The sequence below is a fragment of the Ammodytes marinus genome, assembly GCF_949987685.1.
Source record: "Ammodytes marinus genome assembly, chromosome: 2".
Taxonomy (NCBI): Eukaryota; Metazoa; Chordata; class Actinopteri; order Uranoscopiformes; family Ammodytidae; genus Ammodytes; species Ammodytes marinus.
This window is the reverse complement of record NC_137231.1, coordinates 25,214,026-25,231,587: the sequence shown is the minus strand read 5'-3', so window position 1 is coordinate 25,231,587 and position 17,562 is coordinate 25,214,026. Positions and strand designations below refer to the sequence as shown.

The 17,562-nt window shown below is 42.8% G+C and overlaps 1 protein-coding gene across 1 annotated transcript in view; it reads right to left on the bottom strand.

The window, feature by feature from the left end:
* The window catches only part of LOC307266213 (rho guanine nucleotide exchange factor 28-like), a gene marked incomplete at its 5' end in the record, with an annotated part of 36,723 nt that overhangs the window by 1,461 nt on the left and 17,700 nt on the right, over positions 1-17,562 (bottom strand). The window contains 30 exon segments of the mRNA XM_080048188.1: positions 72-465; positions 938-1,189; positions 1,760-1,918; positions 2,081-2,185; positions 2,600-2,647; positions 2,738-2,871; positions 3,026-3,157; positions 3,668-3,859; positions 3,964-4,064; positions 4,226-4,404; positions 4,510-4,586; positions 4,667-4,921; positions 5,336-5,453; positions 5,565-5,690; positions 5,793-6,043; positions 7,700-7,840; positions 7,963-8,093; positions 8,448-8,574; positions 9,120-9,177; positions 10,557-10,612; positions 10,895-11,039; positions 11,822-11,945; positions 12,535-12,624; positions 13,749-13,765; positions 13,767-13,798; positions 14,667-14,747; positions 14,966-15,077; positions 15,970-16,141; positions 16,757-17,142; positions 17,320-17,444. Coding sequence (XP_079904314.1) covers positions 72-465; positions 938-1,189; positions 1,760-1,918; positions 2,081-2,185; positions 2,600-2,647; positions 2,738-2,871; positions 3,026-3,157; positions 3,668-3,859; positions 3,964-4,064; positions 4,226-4,404; positions 4,510-4,586; positions 4,667-4,921; positions 5,336-5,453; positions 5,565-5,690; positions 5,793-6,043; positions 7,700-7,840; positions 7,963-8,093; positions 8,448-8,574; positions 9,120-9,177; positions 10,557-10,612; positions 10,895-11,039; positions 11,822-11,945; positions 12,535-12,624; positions 13,749-13,765; positions 13,767-13,798; positions 14,667-14,747; positions 14,966-15,077; positions 15,970-16,141; positions 16,757-17,142; positions 17,320-17,444 — 4,320 coding nt within the window.

Here is a 17,562-nt window from a genome sequence, read left to right as displayed (position 1 = left end):
TATATATATTCTCATATTCCTTGCCTTGTTAAGTTTAGACAGCAGATATAATGATAATGATATACACTTACTGTTGCTGGTCCTCTGTGGCTGTGCAGTGACCCTGCTGCTGCTGCTGCTGAAGGGGTGGATGGAGTCGTTCAGGGGCCGGGGGCAGCCATGGTTGTTGCTGTAGTTTTGGAATGTCAGAGCATCCGGAGGCGCTTTGTTGTGTGTCTGGCTGAGCAGGGTGTTGAGGCTGTTGTAGAGGCTAGAGCTGAGGCCCAGGTTAGCACTGTAGTTTGGGTTGTGCAGAGGAACACTGTGGTTCTTCTTAGGGGGCGAGAGCAGACGCTGGTGCTGGTTGTTGTTGTTGCCCGGGGGCTGGTGGAGACGGTGCTGCTGCAGGGAGGCCAGTAAAGTCGCCTCGTTCTCGTACACTGAACAGTTACCATCCAGGCTGCCTGAGCGACTGTGGCTGGACTCCTGGAATATAAAAAAAAAGTGAAAAGAAAGCAGAGGTGAGAATGGTGAGAATTGATAAATAATATCAAACAACAAAACACTCAATGTTGTTTTAAAAAATCACTTCAAGAATATTGAATATCTTTGTATAGTGTCACTTACATGGACCTTTTTGTTTTCATTTGTCCTTTAGATATAGATTCATTCAGAGTTTTGTAATACCACTTTTTTACTGTAAATTCTATTGTATGTAGGGTTTGTGTAATGTCTCATGTTTGTGTATTATGATGAGTGTGATTATATACAGTATATTGTATTGTCCCAATGAAAACAGCAGGACACGAGGAAGAATAGCTTCTAGCAAATGCTAAGGCTGATGTGGATCCAGATAAACAAACAAACAACCAAAAACTTTGCAGTGCGTTTTGTTTCCTCAGATCCACACCACACATTCACATTTATGTCCTCATTCCTCTCCTCCCCTTTTTCCTACCTTGTACACATCCAGTGGTATGTTAACGGGCAGGCTTGTCTGGCGGGTGTGTCTCCAGCTCTGCAGTAGCCTCTCCTGGATGCGGATCTTGTCCTTCTCCCTGTCCACAGCCCTCTGGCCCTCCGTCAGTCGCTCCAGGTTCTGTTGATACTCCAGCAGCTGGGCCTCCAGCTCCTCACGCTCACAGCGCAGACGCTCTGCCTCCAGGAGGCACTGCTGCTCCCGCTGCTCCAACACACTCTCCTGCTCACTCTGGAAACACACACACAGATGTCAGCATCACGTTAAGCCAACTATTTCCTCTTTCTGTGGATATACAGTAGTGGAGGTTTGTGGATATAATTAGTGTGATTAGGATTAAATGGTTCAAAGATGTATTGGATGTGTTGTCGCAGTATATGGTATTGTGATATTGTCTTGCTGTAACCCCACAGTGAGGCTTCTTTGAGAATTAGGGTGGAAAATAACAAAAAGCAGGATCACTAAAAGGGACAAGAGCTTCTTTCTAAATTCATAATTTCAAACGGACATTAGATGAGCCGCAGTCCACCCATCAACAGGAGCTTTATTAAATTAGAGTTCCTTGTTTTCACATTTAATGGGAGAAATTTCAAAAGACAACCAATCTGTGGCCAAAGGAAAAATGAAGTTACAATATTTTTCCATTGTCTATATCTACTACTACCTAAAAGTTTCTGATGAAAATCAGTATTTTTTCCTGAATAGCACCGCTGCCATTGGGTGAATACAACAGAGAGAAAAGCCAAACGGAATGGGTCAAGAGAGAGAACATGCCACTCAGGACGTCAGCATGAGGCTTACCTGTTGTTTGTCTCTGGCCAGACACTCTTTGTCCCAGCGCTGCTGCTCCTGCTTCAGCTTCACATTGAGCTTCTTCACCTCATCCACCTCTTTCCTCTCCAACCCTTTCTTTTCTACTTCCTCTTTCTTCTTCTCAATACTCCTCTGCTTCTCCTGCTCCTGGAAACAACACACTGGTTTAATCTTTTTTTCCACTATTCCTGAATGAGGCAGAAATGAATATTGAGGCAGAAATGATGAGGCAGAAATGATATTTTAAGGAAGTTTCTAACTTCCTTAAAATATCAAGTCAATTTGAGATAAATATGGAGAGACTGATACCAGACTGTTTTGGAGGGAGGTGATGGTTCGGAGCTGAGGCCTTTCCCCCTCCTGTAGAAGGAGTTTCTGGACTTCATGGCAGCTGTCCTGGAGGGTCACAGCCGCCTGCCAACACAAGGAGGAGACGCCTGATCACACTCCACTTACTACCTGTCCATTATCATGGAGTTGGGGAAACTTTGATCAACCAATAGTTTGCGTCTTGAATCTGAATCGCAACACAAAGCTAAATGGACCTTTCAGCTATTTTTCAGAAACAAATAAAAAAAGGTTTAAAACACTAATCTTTTGAGATTTATTATACATTTGCGCTTGAGCTAAATGGAAACCTGAGGGTTTTGTTCTTTACTTCATTTGAACTGATAAAACAATAGAGAAATATAAGATTAATAAGAGAGTCGAATAAATTTGTCATAGGATCTAAAATGGAGTGGGCATGCAGTCATAGTTATTATAATTTTTATATTGATTCAGATTGCATGCAATGTCAAATATTCACTAGTGCATCTTTTGTCTCACCTGCAGACTATATAGAAGCTGAGTCAGACTCTGGACGCTCTCTGCCACCTACAGAAACACTGTGTTATTACAGAGGAACAGTAAAGCATATTGATTCTATTCACAAACACCGTTCATGGGGAACCACTGTGGTCGAACCTTTAACAGGGTCCCTTTGGAGTCTCCTCGTCTCAGCTCCACAGCAGAGTTCCACAACACGCCGTCCAGCCCCGTCTGCTCACTGTCTGATCCCAGAGAGGTGGAGCTCAGACTGAGCGTGCTCAGATAATCAGCTGTAAAAAGGGCACAAGTTAAATGTTACTGCCTGCACATGTTACGTCATGTGATTCAGCCACATTAATAAAAAGGTCAAGTAGTGTGTTGGCAGAAAAAACATCATCACACAAATTGAGTCATTGAGAATTACAGCGTCTGTGTGTGACTGACGTTCAGAGGGAGACTCCTGGATGCTGCTGCCGTGGCTGTTGTAGCTGAAGCCTTCCGGCCCTTGGACAGGAGAGCTCTGACTTTGTACAGAAAGGCCATCACGAGCCTGAAGAATGCCAATCAGGTTCTCCGCTGTGAAAATAAGCAATAAATGTCTGTCAAAAATTATGAATAAAGTGTGGTTTGCACACATAAGAAACGAGGACTAATCTGCCAAAATAAGTGAAACAACAGTGTTGGTGTACCATGGCAACGTACTAGGGCTTTTAAGAATGGATACAATTTCCTTTTTGCTTCGAGTCCCCCATTAAGCAATGAGTTAGCCCTATATACTGTATATATAATACTAAGTAGGTGAAGTGCTTGAAACAGTGTTTCCCATATATAGATTTTAATTATAGATTTAATTATTAGGCTGCAAACCAAAATATATTGTCCCCCTACGAAAATACTTTTCTGTATTATAAAGTCTGTGTTAAATGCAGTTTAAGGTAATGATTGTCTGAAAAGTCTGAAAGAAATGTGCATTCATGTACCTTTTTATTAGGTTAGTCATTCGTTACAATCATTAGCAAGCATGTCAACAGCATCATGTAGCCCACACTCTTTAGTACCCACACAGAGGATTTAAAAATGTCTGACCTTCTTTGAGTGCAGCTGTGAGCAGTGAGGAGGCCTGTCGTGGCGACTCGCTGTCTGCTTCTGGTTGTACCAGCAGATGGCGATGTGGCACAGGTTCTGGAGAATGCAGGGTTAACTCTGTAAGCTCAGCATAAAGCTGTAACTTCTCCTCCAGGCTGTTGCAAATTTGCTGGTCCTGACCCAACAGTGTCTCTGCATTAGATAAACAATAAAGGTAATATTTGTGATGCCTCACAAGCAGGTACAGGTAACAATAAAAATGCGCTTGTGGGCACAAGACAAAAGGTTTTTCTTACCTTGGAACTTGGTGATCTTCTGAACTCTCACTTCTGATGCCCGCCTTGCTTCCTCTGTCTCAGCACTTCGCTCTTCTTCCTCCTCCTCTTCCTCGGGACAACTGCCAGGTAGACCAGTAGGTTAGATAATGGGTAATAAACTCACATACACTTACATACATTAGCCAGGAACACATACATGTTCACAGACTTTAAGTGGAAGCCCTGGCTAATGCATACCTGTACAGGCAAACACGGTACACTTGACTTGACACACACATACCTCTCTACGGCCTGACGTATGTGTCTCATCCACGCATTCCTCTCGTCTCTAGTGGTGGTGTGAACTTCGTACATCTCTGGTCCCACTGAGGAGGCGGAGATAAGGAACATCCCTCTCTCCTCATTGGCCACTTCTCTGACAATGAGTTTCTGCAGAGGGATCACAGGAGGCTTCTGGTCCTGGGAAAGCAGATAAAACCCATGAAGATGGTTTAAGAAGATGGAGACAAATGGATGGGCAGCTGCACAAGAGTTTCTCTGAATTTCTAAGCATAGAGTATTTACCACAGCAGCAAATACAAAGCGCTGATCTTTCTCTTGTAGGAAAACCAGGACGTCTGTGAGCAGGAGAGCCAAAGTATCTGTAAACGGACAAACACATATTGATTGGTTGTCTGTTACACTTAAAAGATCTGGTGGTAGGTAATGATCTCTTACACACCTTTTAGGCGTCCTGTGGCAGTCTTCCAGTAGACCAGGCCTTTGTACTGCAGTTCCCTGTTTTTGCTGTGCAGGTCCTGCTTGCGGAACACCTTGCCGTTCTTTAGCTTGGCAAAACTCTTGTTCTCCAGTCGGGCCAGCACCTCCTGCAGCTCCTGACACCTCTCGTACTTGTTCACAGTCAGGTCCACGGCCGCGATGATGTCACGGATCTGAGCCAGGGACCTCGACACATCACAGTGTTCCTGACTTCCAACTGGAAAAGAAAGTTAACGGAGCGAGGTCCGTTTTTTTTTTTAGATATTATAGATATTTAAGTTATTTCTTTATATATTCCCCCCAAAAGAATCCACTTCCCACATAGTAATTGTATACAGCAATTCTCAAGAGACTACTTGAAAACAGCGACATCAATTGTTACTGAAAAAAGAGCTAATGCAAAATTGATGAAATTCTTTCACTTTCACAAATATTTCAGTTAGTATGACACATTCTATATATTTGGAGGTAAAAATGTTGCAGCAATTGTTAAGATCATGTGACAAATATTACACTAACTTTTTGATATAAAAGAACATAAAAAAGGCCTTGCCCTGTTATTGCTCCCAAAAAACATATAACAGACACGTGTATGTACGGCTTTGTTTAGGACAGAGTAGAGCTGACGTACCCTGAGTGTACAGTAGTATCCTCTCCAGCAGCACTGGGTACTTGGTGATGCGCTGAGTGACCAGCAGAATGAATGCCGGCACCTCTCTCCGTCTGACCAGAGAGTTATTGCTCTGTTGCTGTGAGCAGAAAGGTTAACACCAAAATGAGTCCATGCTCAATCAAGACAATTTACTGGTAAACTACTTATTTAGAAAGCACCACGGCTCTGGAAGGAAGCAGGAGCTTACTTTGACAAAGTTTTGGAATTTTTTGTTTTGCTGCTGTAGTTCTTTGAAGACGTTGACCGCGTCCGTGTGATGGCTGCAGAACTCTCCGTACACCTGCTTCATCTTCTCAGCATTTTCATCTGAGAACTGAGAAATAAACAATGAGAGACAATATACTATACTCAACTACTACATATATACTATGAGTATCCGTTTGTCTCTATGTGCACCAATCCGTCTTCACCATACCTGCTGAAGCAGTACATCTCCAATCTGACTGATGAGGTAATTGCGCTGGTTGTCGGGTTGTGTTGCAGTCTGTCTGCATTCCTGCAGTGCTCCAAAGAGGTTCCTGTGAAAGAGCAGCAGTGGGTCCAGGCAGGGGAAGATCCGGGCCACACAGTCACAGTCCAGCTGCAGCTCCTCCAACATGCCTCTGCGGAACACCTCCGACATGACCGTCAGGGTTTGGATGTGGTGCAGCTCTGTCTGCATCAGCTCTGTTTGGGCATAGTGGCAGTGGATGAAGGGCGCTGAAATGTACAGTATGTGCTTGTGTACAGATGCAGATGTTCAGATTCATATCTGCGTCTCTGCCAGTAGCTACAAGGTACCTCTTGTTGATTCGAGTGGCCCCTTTGGACAAAAGCAGTAAGGTTTTTTAGGGGCCACTCACACTAGGGCCGCGGCCCCGTGCCAAAGCTCATTAGCATACTAAAGTCTAGAACGTTTGGCTAGTGTGACCACGCCATCCGTATTCCAGCACGGAACAGCCCCTTGGCCACGGCACACCTGGGAGAGGTGTGCCGTGGCCAAAGTACAGATGCTAATGAGATGACACGCGCACAAGCAAGCGCACAAGCAAGCGCACAGGCGGCGTTCCTGACGTGAATTTATTAAGGATGCATTGTCCGTTAACGTCCGCTGCCTTACTAGTCGGCACCAGAATTGCCCACCACTTGGACTTGTAGCTATAATGTGTGAGAATTAACGTGTGTGTAAGCCTAGGTGTGGGCTAATAAAAGAGGGAGAGAGCTAATTAGGTCGGCTCAGAAAGCACAGCAAAAAGGTTTTCGTGTTTACTCACGTTCGTCAGATGATTTTTTTTCTTTTTCCTCCCGTCAGCTGTCATAACTGCATTTACGCATGGCGGTGGAGACGCACCCAAAACAACACACCGCAGCCCGGTGATAAGGAAACAGTAGCCTACACTAAGGTTTAACAAGAAACTTTATAAAGACACTTAAAAAAACGATCTCTGCCCATACAAAAAGTTCTGACTTGGATTTGATGGAGCGATCGATGTGTACAAAACCATCCGGATACATATGGTCTGATGACGGGCCGTTATATTAATAATAAACAGCGTGCTGCACAAATATGAGACTGTTCACCGCGACCTATTACGTCAAGACTACATTTTAAAAAAAACAATAGCTTAAGGATTCTCGTTGCTCTAATGTGGAAGTGGAATATTTGATGCAAATTTGGCCGGATGAAAATATTCACAAACAGTCGTATAGCCTACAAGTAGACTAAGCTCCAAATCCTAAACGTGCACGGTGACGTAGGCAAGGTGCAAGTGTGCCCAGGCCACGAGCAGTGTGAGCACGGGCCTGCGGGGGGAGTGGGGAGGGGGGGGAATCGTGCTGAATCGTGCTGAGCACGGAACAGGCAAACGGCACTAGTGTGAGTGCGCCCTTAGACACCAGTGCCCAAGCTTGTGCCGGCGGCGTGTGCATTTGTTTAGGAAGTGAGTGAAAGCAAGACCACAGGATGCACCACCATGATGTAATGTATGTATATGCGACTATGTAAGAGTAATAATGGTAGTATGACGCTGGTGAAACAGTTCCATTCGGGTAACACAGGATGTTACGGTCTGTCTGTCGGAATAAGTTTTGTCTAAGTTCCGGCCCGGGGAGATAATACACGGGCAAAGGCATTAATAAAAACTATACAACAATTGGATTCTTTTCACTGTTGGTCTCCTTTTCTGTTACAGGTCATCTATGATCATCAGAGGAAAAAATAGTTTCATGAACATTTTAAAGTTCCTCGTAGGAGGTTTAAATAGCATAATTAAGGTCCCTGAGGTTTCACCAATCATTTCTGCATATTCATATGAAATAAGGCTTTAAGAAGAATTGTCCTACCATAAATGACATCCTGACGTTTAACGGTGTGCCTTTCATATTGCCTGCAAAACTCTGGTGTGACGGCCAGACTCCACGACTCCACATCCAGTCCCAGCAGGTCAGCTGACAGGTCGCTCAGTAGAGAAGCGTCAGCAGCATCTGAGGGAGCAAACACAATGAGCAATGTCTTCCTTTCTACATCGCAATCCACTCAACAGTTATTCACAATGTTATGTGTGCACAGGTGTGACAGGTAACGATGCAAAAATCTTCTTTCTCACCCTGTGTGGTGATTGGCTGCTCGGTCGACGGGAGGGTCGCTGTTACCGGTGATCCCTCGTCAGACAATGAGCCGTCGGTGCATGCTGTCACACTGTACTCACTGTCCGCCCCTGCTGCATCACTAAACCGTCTTTACAGAAACAAAATAAAGTTACATTAAGTATGATTTCAGTACTTCCTTGGAATTTATAGATAAAAAAGCTCACTTAAATTTTGTTGAACGAGTGCCTGCTCATTCAAGACGTTTCACGTTATTAACAAATTAAAAATGAACAATAAATCACTGAATGCAGTCTAAAATTCAAATTCAATTGACCTGATGAGACCAATGAGGAGGAAACTGGAGACTGACTGAAGAAAATCTTAAAATCAATATTTACATAATCGGATGAAATTTTGATAATATGGAAACAAATGGATGTGGTGGTGTCCATATTAAAAATGTATGTATGTAATGTATATAGTGGTAACACTAGCATCCTACCTGGTGTCTATAGAGATTGAAATGCTTTTGGAGAGAGGGGCCACCGTTTCTCTCCTCTCTCTGGTCATGATGGGAAGTGTAGAGGAAGAGGAGAAGATGGAGGCAGGAGAGTTTTCTTTCACATAGTCTGGGGTGAGGAGAGACCAGGAAAACAAGCAGGAAGATGAATCAGTCACACAATGGAGGTATTCCCATTCTACAAGTATGAACTTCTGTTTTGTGTTAAACTGCTTTTTTATATATATGTTCTCATCAAGTGTCACAGCAACTCAATTATATAGCTGTGAGGAGTTTTTTTTTTCCGTCGGTCACTGTTTAACTAGGCATGCAGGCTACAGTTGTGACAATATGTTGTATTGATCAAAGCTGATTGTGTTTGACCTCTAAACACCATTGTCAGACATCAAACGCTCAGTGAAAACATTGCTTCACATTAGGAAACAAAGTGATCCAAGAGAAAACACTCAACATCTGCACTCATGCACAAACACACACATGAACACAACCCAGGCCAGACTCCCCCCTGCTGAGAGTCATTCAAATGTAACTTAACAGGGGAAAGAACAACAGGGAAGTAGGGGAAGGGAGGACAGGTAAAAATGGATTAATCAAAGACTAAGGGAGGACGTTATGGTGGGTTGGGGCGGGGACAAGACATCATTTCTGACTTACTCTGTGGGAGAGACATGGTCTTGCTTTTCATCAGCACAGCATTCCTCTCCTGTGGCTTCTGAGGGAAGATTTAACCATATTATCATCCACAGCTGTAAAACATAGTTTGTGCTTTAAATATCAAGTCGATGTGGCTGTAACACAACAAGTAGACAATTTCAACTTGACAAAAACAACAGGGTAAAACAGGGTACAATTTGTTGTATTTTGACCATGCCATAGGCCATTGTTTTGTTTTGTTATTATTGTATGTTTGTGCTCCATACCATGGTATTATGGTCACAAGCCTTAAATAAATGAATGAATGAATGAATGAATGAATGAATGAATGAATGAATGAATTAGTATGAAATACCTTATTCCAATGGCAATAACACAAGTGACTTAGATGAGCTGGGCATTAGTGATTGACAAAGTGTAATATACTGTATGACTTTACTAAGGATCCCGGGATGGCTGATGTAGTGTGTAGTAGTTATTAATGTTGTTTCTATGTAGTTGTTGATTACTGATACTTGAACTATGTGCTGTATTAAAAAAATGCCCCTTTGAGGACATCAAAGTTTTCTAAACTAAACATTGAAGAGACCCCCCTGGCTCAGATACTCATGTTATTATCATTAGTATAGTATGTGACGTGACAACACATTCCAGGAGTTCCATTGCCACCAAGAGTTGAAATGCCTTCCCCTTCATTTTAGCCCGTCTTGACTTCGGTTACTAAGTTATTTTTTTTTTTGGCATTTCGCCTTCACAAGACAGCACGACAGACTGTGACAGGAAACACATTGAGAGACAGAGGGAATGACCTGCAACACAAGCTGGCTCCATACTGGGGATGTGGCCTCCTAGAGAGCACACTTTTCAAACTACTGGACATTTTCAATTAACTTTTGCAGTTACTTTACTTCTCACATTTACTCAAGAAGGAATTTTACAACCCCATGAGATGATATGTTAACTGAGTGGAGTCACTGAGTGGAGAGTATGATTAACATGAAGCAGTGTTTCTACAAGTGGGTATGGTGAAGGTTTGCCGCTATTCATGCTGATCGACAGCAGAAATGAAAGGAATTAACAGTGGCAAAGTGGGTAGGGAGTCTGCCTCTGGAGTGCAGGGTCGGAGGTTCGATTCCCCGCCTACCCACATGTCGAAGTGTCCCTGGGCAAGACACTGAACCCCAAATTGCTCCCGATGGTTCAGACAGCGCCTTGCTTGGCAGCTACTGCCATCGGTGTTTGAGTGTATGTATAAAAAATGTGTATTGTGAAGCGCCTTGTGACCCTGGTCTGTGAAGGGCGCTATATAAATAAAGCTTACTTACTTACTTACTTACTTAACCAGAAAAGGTGTTGAGAAAGAAGGCTACAAGATAGTAAATGTATCTATTTATAGTCTTTTTAAATCATTCGTTATTCCTTCTTGTAGATTTTTACCTTTCCACAGGCTGCAACAGCCTCTCTGCAGTTCTTATGGACGTTCAGGAAACAGTCTGCAGACAAAAGGCAGATGAGATCCCAGTTAATGTCATCAGTCAACTGATAATAAACAAAATTAGCACATCTCTGGATTCAGTGTCCAGATGGCTGTCAGGCTGCCCTGCTCCACACGGATCAACGTTGAGATTTTTGGGAGAAAAAAAAACTGACTTCATGTCTTGTGCTGAACAAAACATTTAAGGCAGCATGCGCAAAGAGATTTACATGAACCCCTTAACAGTTCAGCTGCCACGGACATTAAACAACAACAGTGCCGGCAGTATAATAGTACTTACTGCAGCACTGCAACAGCTCCTTCCCAGAAACAGACTTCTCACAGGCCACACAGAGAGCGGGGCCAGATGGAGACACAGGAACAAACTGGTGTCCATTAGCGCCTGCTGACTTCTCCTTTCCCTCCTTCATCTCTTTGCCCTTCACCTGAAACACAAGTCATAAATAAATACTTGTAAACGTACTCAGTCGGTTGACATTTACTGAAGTTAATGCCACACTATCATGTAAACCGCCAAAGTAGAAATAACATGGCTCTGACGAGCGGGTAGAAAGAGGCATACAGCGCTCATCTTCTTGCTGAAAAACACCTGTTAAGTGGAGTGAGTTGAGATAAAGGGGCCACTGAGTGAGCTTTTCTATTGACTGTGTAAGGATTTGAGGGGGACTGGCTGCTGTTGTGATGCTTTATCCTCAGGGGAGCAGTACGGGGATTCCTCTGTATATGTAAGTGATAGCGAAGTGTTTATTTTCAAATTAAACTTTTACACGGAAGTTTAAGAGTGCATGTTTGTTTTTGGACTGGAATGTGTGTTGCGTGTCTGCACATACAAGGACACATGTTCTGGAAACACATGTTTAGTAGATGTAGAGTATACTATGGAATGTGTTTTGGTTCCTCACGCTGTGTGGAGGCGGTGTCTACACATTATGTAAGAAGATATTTTCACTGTGTCCCGTTGCTAAGGGAATTTTCTCCCCTCGCCAAATAAAGGCACCGTGGACAGACAATGGCTCCCCAACACAGGAATTCTGACTGGGCCAGTCTACAAAGTGGTAAACCTTTTATTGTGTTACTTTGGGAGGCTTTTCAGGTCTGACTTTATAAAGAAAAAAGAAAGTAAACTATAGCGATTTCTCAAATGTGTTTCAAGCAAATGCAGTTGAAATCTTAGCCAGAAGGCATCATATGTTCCACTGTGTCACACCTTGGTCTTGTTGCGAGTGCTGGACATCCTGCTCTTCAGGAAGCTGAAGGTCCGGCTGACTTTGTACTTCTCTGACTCAACCTTAGATGGGATTATGTACTTATCCCACTCCTCATCCTCGATCCTGTTTCAATGTAAACATTTTAGTCAGCGGCCATTACAACTTCTTCTATCATTTCGGCCTGTGGAAGACTGCAGCATTCAAGCCCAGCATGCACACTCTTTAATAAAGTGATCCTTCTGTTAATACTTTTAATATCCCTAGAAAGGTTCAATAATCAGGTACATTGGTGCCATGCTGGAATGGAAGAATGTCCAGACAGTCTTCCAGGACCCCTGGACTACAGACTATTACTCTTAAAAACATGCTTGGCATGCTAGGAAGTCACTATGGACTCTAGTGGCTACTATTTATAGTACGACCTTGACAAGATGCAATTAACATTGTGTCAACTATTGACAGCAATATATGCTAGTTACATTCTAGGTGAAAGGCAACAGGGACAGAACGTAAAGGAAGGAAACATGCAATATCAAATCAAACCTATACTGTGACTTGACATAAAAAAAAGTGTTAATTAAATTCATACATGACCAAAGACAGCTGCAAAGAATCCATGTGGTTAATGGATGAGTTGGTAGGAATGGTTTTACAACGGGGTTAGCATGAGTTAAGCCACACATGCATGGCTGCGAGGACACTTGAAACATACTCTTTGAGGAACTCTGTGAGGGTGAGGTGTTCGAGTGAAGCGCTGCTCTCCTCCTCTGCGGATTGGGCCCGCTTACGGAAACCCAAAACCCTGTGTGGATAGTAACACACCTCAGACCAAGTTGTTGGGTTTCGGCTCATCGGGAGACGCAAAATATTTTTTTCATAGGTGTGGCATCTAAGATTAGAGTCTATAAATCATTTATGGCTCTAATAATGTGTGTACTGAAAATAAACAGTTTTTAAATGTTGATAGTCACATTGATGTGTATACAACAAACTGTTTTAGTAAACCTTTTAACATACAAGCCAATGCTAAAGGTAGGGGTACTATACACATTTTGTTAACATTAGATGGATACAGATATTGTGAGGGACAAAAATTGTTGGTCAGTATTACTACAATATTCACTGATAGGCTATCAGGCTGCTGGTGAATATTGTAGTAATATTTAATGATTTATTCTGATACTCTAATAATATGATAATCTGATCCTCTAAAATAATTCCTCTGTTGGCTATGCATGGTTTTAAGCACACAGAATGTATTAGTGCATGATAAATCCATGAGGCAGTGAGATGGAATGAGTTATAAAATGGTTATGAGCTGTTGAGTTTATGAAATGAAAACAAAATCTATACAATTTGTCACAGGGCAAGATTGTTAAGGAAATGCTTATTTAGAACACCTGTTAAAATCTATATCCAAAATACACACCACAATATGCACATACTAAAAATTGAATATGTCTGATGTGGGTTACAAATTTGGTTGATTTTTCTGAGGTTTGGAGTCCAGGAAGGCCCCTCGTTTTGTTGTTTACCCAGGGTTATTTTGAGGTTGCAATCGGAGCATATTCTGGCCCTGGCCTTGCAACAGGAAATATGTCACATCCTGCGCACTCAGACCCCGACCACAGGTTTAACACTGGAGATACGAATGTGAATGCAAACACACACACACACACACACACACACACACACACACACACACACACACACACACACACACACACACACACACACACACACACACACACACACACACACACACACACACACACACACACACACACACACACACATGCTGTCCCATCTAAGCCAAAGTCTAACCACTGGTCCACACTGAGATGCCTAAAAAAGGGAGGAACATGTGAGTGGTGGGTCATTTGAGTGTATTTCTCCTGAACTCAAAGCAATGACACTGGGTTTTACCTCTTTTCTCTCAGTTTCAGGAGTCTCAGTCAGGCTGAATGCTCTCTGCTCTGTAGGGGGAAAGCAACAAGGACAGGCAAAATGAATAAGCCAGAAATACACTGCAATAAAATTGAAGAGCTTATTATTCTAAGTGAATCAGCCAAGGGCATTAAGTACTAGCATCCCTGATCACAATTGAATTAGAAGCACATACAAGAACCCCTGAAACAAATTGGATCCAGCAAACCCCTACAGAGGAAGAGCAAACAAAGCACAAGTGTTTTGCATTGAAAAACCAGAAGAAACCGAAGATGGAAAGATCCAAACCAAGAGGGAAACAAAACATTTGCCCATATGCAGGCGAAATAGAACCCATGAATTAGAAACAAATCAGATGTTTTAAAAGAAATACCTAGATAGTCTTTTTCCAAAGCCTCAGGATATTCAAAAATACACAGTCTTAAAGATTTAGACTTTGCTACTTGTCTGTCATTGTAGAAATTTGTAGAGTTCGGATGACTATAGGGAGAAAGTCTGCTCTTGATCTGTCGGCAACTGAAAATTATTATGAAAATCTTCTCCTGTGAGACGGAGGTTTGTGCACTGCACATTAGGAAAGCCGTACTCAACCACCGAATTACCACAAATATAAAGCTGTACATTTTGGGGCAACAATAAGAAATTTCACTGTTTTCGAAAATTGTATTATCAGAATAACTTGCCAAAACAAGACTATTTCAATAATTGAATCGAGTTTTTGCATTTACATTTAAATTACATTGGGTCATTAAAAGTTTGAATATACCAGCTATGCATTTTCATTGTGCAGCTAATCACCAGTACAGCACACGGATCACCATAAAGAGAAAAAAGACGGCAGTTCACCAGCCGACCAGCAGTGGTCAAGATAATGTTCGACGCTGTTCATGTACTTACTAACTTGGTTGAGACGAGAGAGGGATTTAGACAGAGATAATGCTTGAAGTAGAGAACGGCCACTACCGCTGAACACACCATCTACATGGGACAAAGCATGGCCTTAAAGCTGCACTCCAGCATGTATTGATAAACACGCATGAGTAGTGCTGCTCTATCAAAGCAGAGCTGACCCTAAACACGCATATACTTTGCAGAGGTTCAGCTGATTTATGACAACCCCCTTTTAAGACATGCGGCACATGTGTCCATTCAGCTGGCTGAAAGGTCAGAGGAGAGAGGGCTCAAAGTTCACTCACCTTCTGCCAGGTCAGTGACGGTCGCGTCTGGGTTTAGCAGCGGCCGTGACGGCTTGGCCTTTGGAGAGGAGTAAGAGTAGGAGCGCAGACGAACCTCCGCCTCCTCAGGGTTCTGGGAAGAGAAAGCGCAGTAAGAACAAGTTATAATATTAATTAAAAAAATTAATAATTATTTATTATTATTTATTCAGGCCACTCAAATACACCTTACATGTACTAATCATAAAAGATAAAAACAGATGCACAACAATTAAACAGAGCAAGCATAAATACAAAGCAATAAAAACACCAACAGACTAAAAGAAGAATGATAAAATACAACTGGTATGCCAGTTTGAAGAGGTGGGTTTTTGTACGGGTTTTGAATGTGGAAAGGAGACTTGGAGGGCTGCAGAATGCTACAGTTGTGGAAATAAACATTCAACACGTCACTATTTTTTTCAATAAAGATGTTTCCAATGCAGTTTTACTGTAGGTTTCAGACCAAACATGGGTATTAACTCAATAAATTGGCCCATTCTTCTACAGAAACAGGGGGGCCCACTCGTGAATCCTGATCTTCAGATCTTCCACAAATGTTCCAGTGGTTTTAAGTCATTCCAACATCTTTGTTTTCTATCACTGGAGCAAAATTGTTGAGCAAATATGAACTGTATGTCTGGTCTAAATTTCATGTAAATAGCTGCATTGGAAATATGTTTTATTTTAACACTGTATACTTTTAGCATTATTGAGCTGTTGACAGTGTGGACGTATCTGGTGATTGTTTATAAGGCAGGTTGTGTCTGTTAAGGTGCTTTACGTTTAGCACATCGGGTCACAGTGGAACCAGACCCAGATGACCTTCTTATCTGATGCAAATTAAAATCAAAATGTTGTAGTAAGATCAGGAAGAAAAGTCAAAAACTCTTGTTTTAGAGGGCAGTTCAATCATAAAAACCCAACATGCTTAGAGAAAAACACTGTCGCTGAATACTTAACACAAGATGTTTAATGAGGTGTACCTTGGTGGACTGGTGTGTGCTGTCAGAGAATGTGCGGTTCAAGTCTGGTGACTCGAAAGACTCCCTCTCTTCTCCTGAGCTGGATCGCAGGAAGGGTCGCTGCTTTAGAGATGTGCAGGGGTAGGAATGTCCCAGTATGTCCTCTTCTCCACTGTCACATTCAAGACTAGGACTATTTACACACACAAACACACAAGAACAGACAACATTAGTATAAGCCTGAGCCTCTTAGTCTAGGCTTCACACACATTATTACTGTCATTAACTCAAACATGAAGATAATGCTGATTCTGGGACCACGATGATCTAGATAAGATAAGTGCAAATCTCTATGGAAAGTCCTAATGGCCAAAACCCCATACTATTATCAGGCTTTCAACTGTGCAGCACTGTTCCGGCTTTAGCGTTCACAGAAAAATATTCCTGAGGAAACTGGAAGGAATGTTCCGACAACACACAAGCCGCTCAATTGTGTGCAGACTTCCTGTCACTTTCGGCACCTTCACTGACTACAATCAATGGACTAAATGCTTTTTTGCTGAGATTCCACACAGATGATACTTGTTTGTCTTAGTATGGGTTAGTCACAGGAATGTTTTCCAATCCTATCAACAAGTTGGCCATTACCCAGAGTGTTTTTTCTCTCATTTTACCATACAAAAACTCCAGCTGTGAGGTAATCACATCAACCTTAGTAAAGATAGTTCTGCAATTAAATACATCAGGTCACACTCTGAGTACCTTTGATATTTTTATTCACTAATTAACAATAAAAATAGCGTCCTACCTCAGGCCGCGGCTGGTCTCAGTCAAGCTGCATCCTCTGCTATTCAAAGCAGGAGAAACTGGCTGCGTCTGACGCCTCTGTGCTCCCTCAAACCAACGGAAGGGGGAAGCCCGGGGTGAGGAAGGAAAAGAAGGGGAGGAAGCAAAGGGAGAGGGGGGAGAGACTTGAGGAGATGGAGCTCTGTGATTCTCCAGGCCTGGGCGCTGGATTCCCCTCTCACAGGTATGGGGAGAGGATGGCTGCTGCTGATCCTGGGAGCAGTTCCCTGAGTTAGCGGAATTCATGGAGAAGTGAGAAGAGTCCCAGCATGGGCTTCCAACACAGGGCCCGGGGCTCACCTCCTCCTCCCCTGGAGAGCGGTACTTAATGTCAGCTCCGTCATCCACCTGAAGCAGAAAAGTGATTAAGGAAAAAAAGCTACGAAAAGGAACAATTCCACCGGCTGTTTTGTAGCTCCTGTAATGGAACATTTGACAGTATACAAGGCAAGGCATGTTTTTGAATAAATGTTATAAAACTATATAACTGATTAACTTTGTAAAGTGTTGTACTAACACACTCACCTGGTCCACCAGCATAGTGTTGGCGTATACTCTGTCTTTGCCGCCATGGATCATCGCTGAAAGTCTGTCAGCTGCAGCCCGGGTTGGTGACGAGGCCTGGCTCTCCCTTATGGACTGGCTCTTCTCTACAGAGACAGAGAGAGGAGAGAGAGAGAGAGAGAGAGAGAGAGAGAGAGAGAGAGAGAGAGAGAGAGAGAGAGAGAGAGAGAGAGAGAGAGAGAGAGAGAGAGAGAGAGAGAGAGA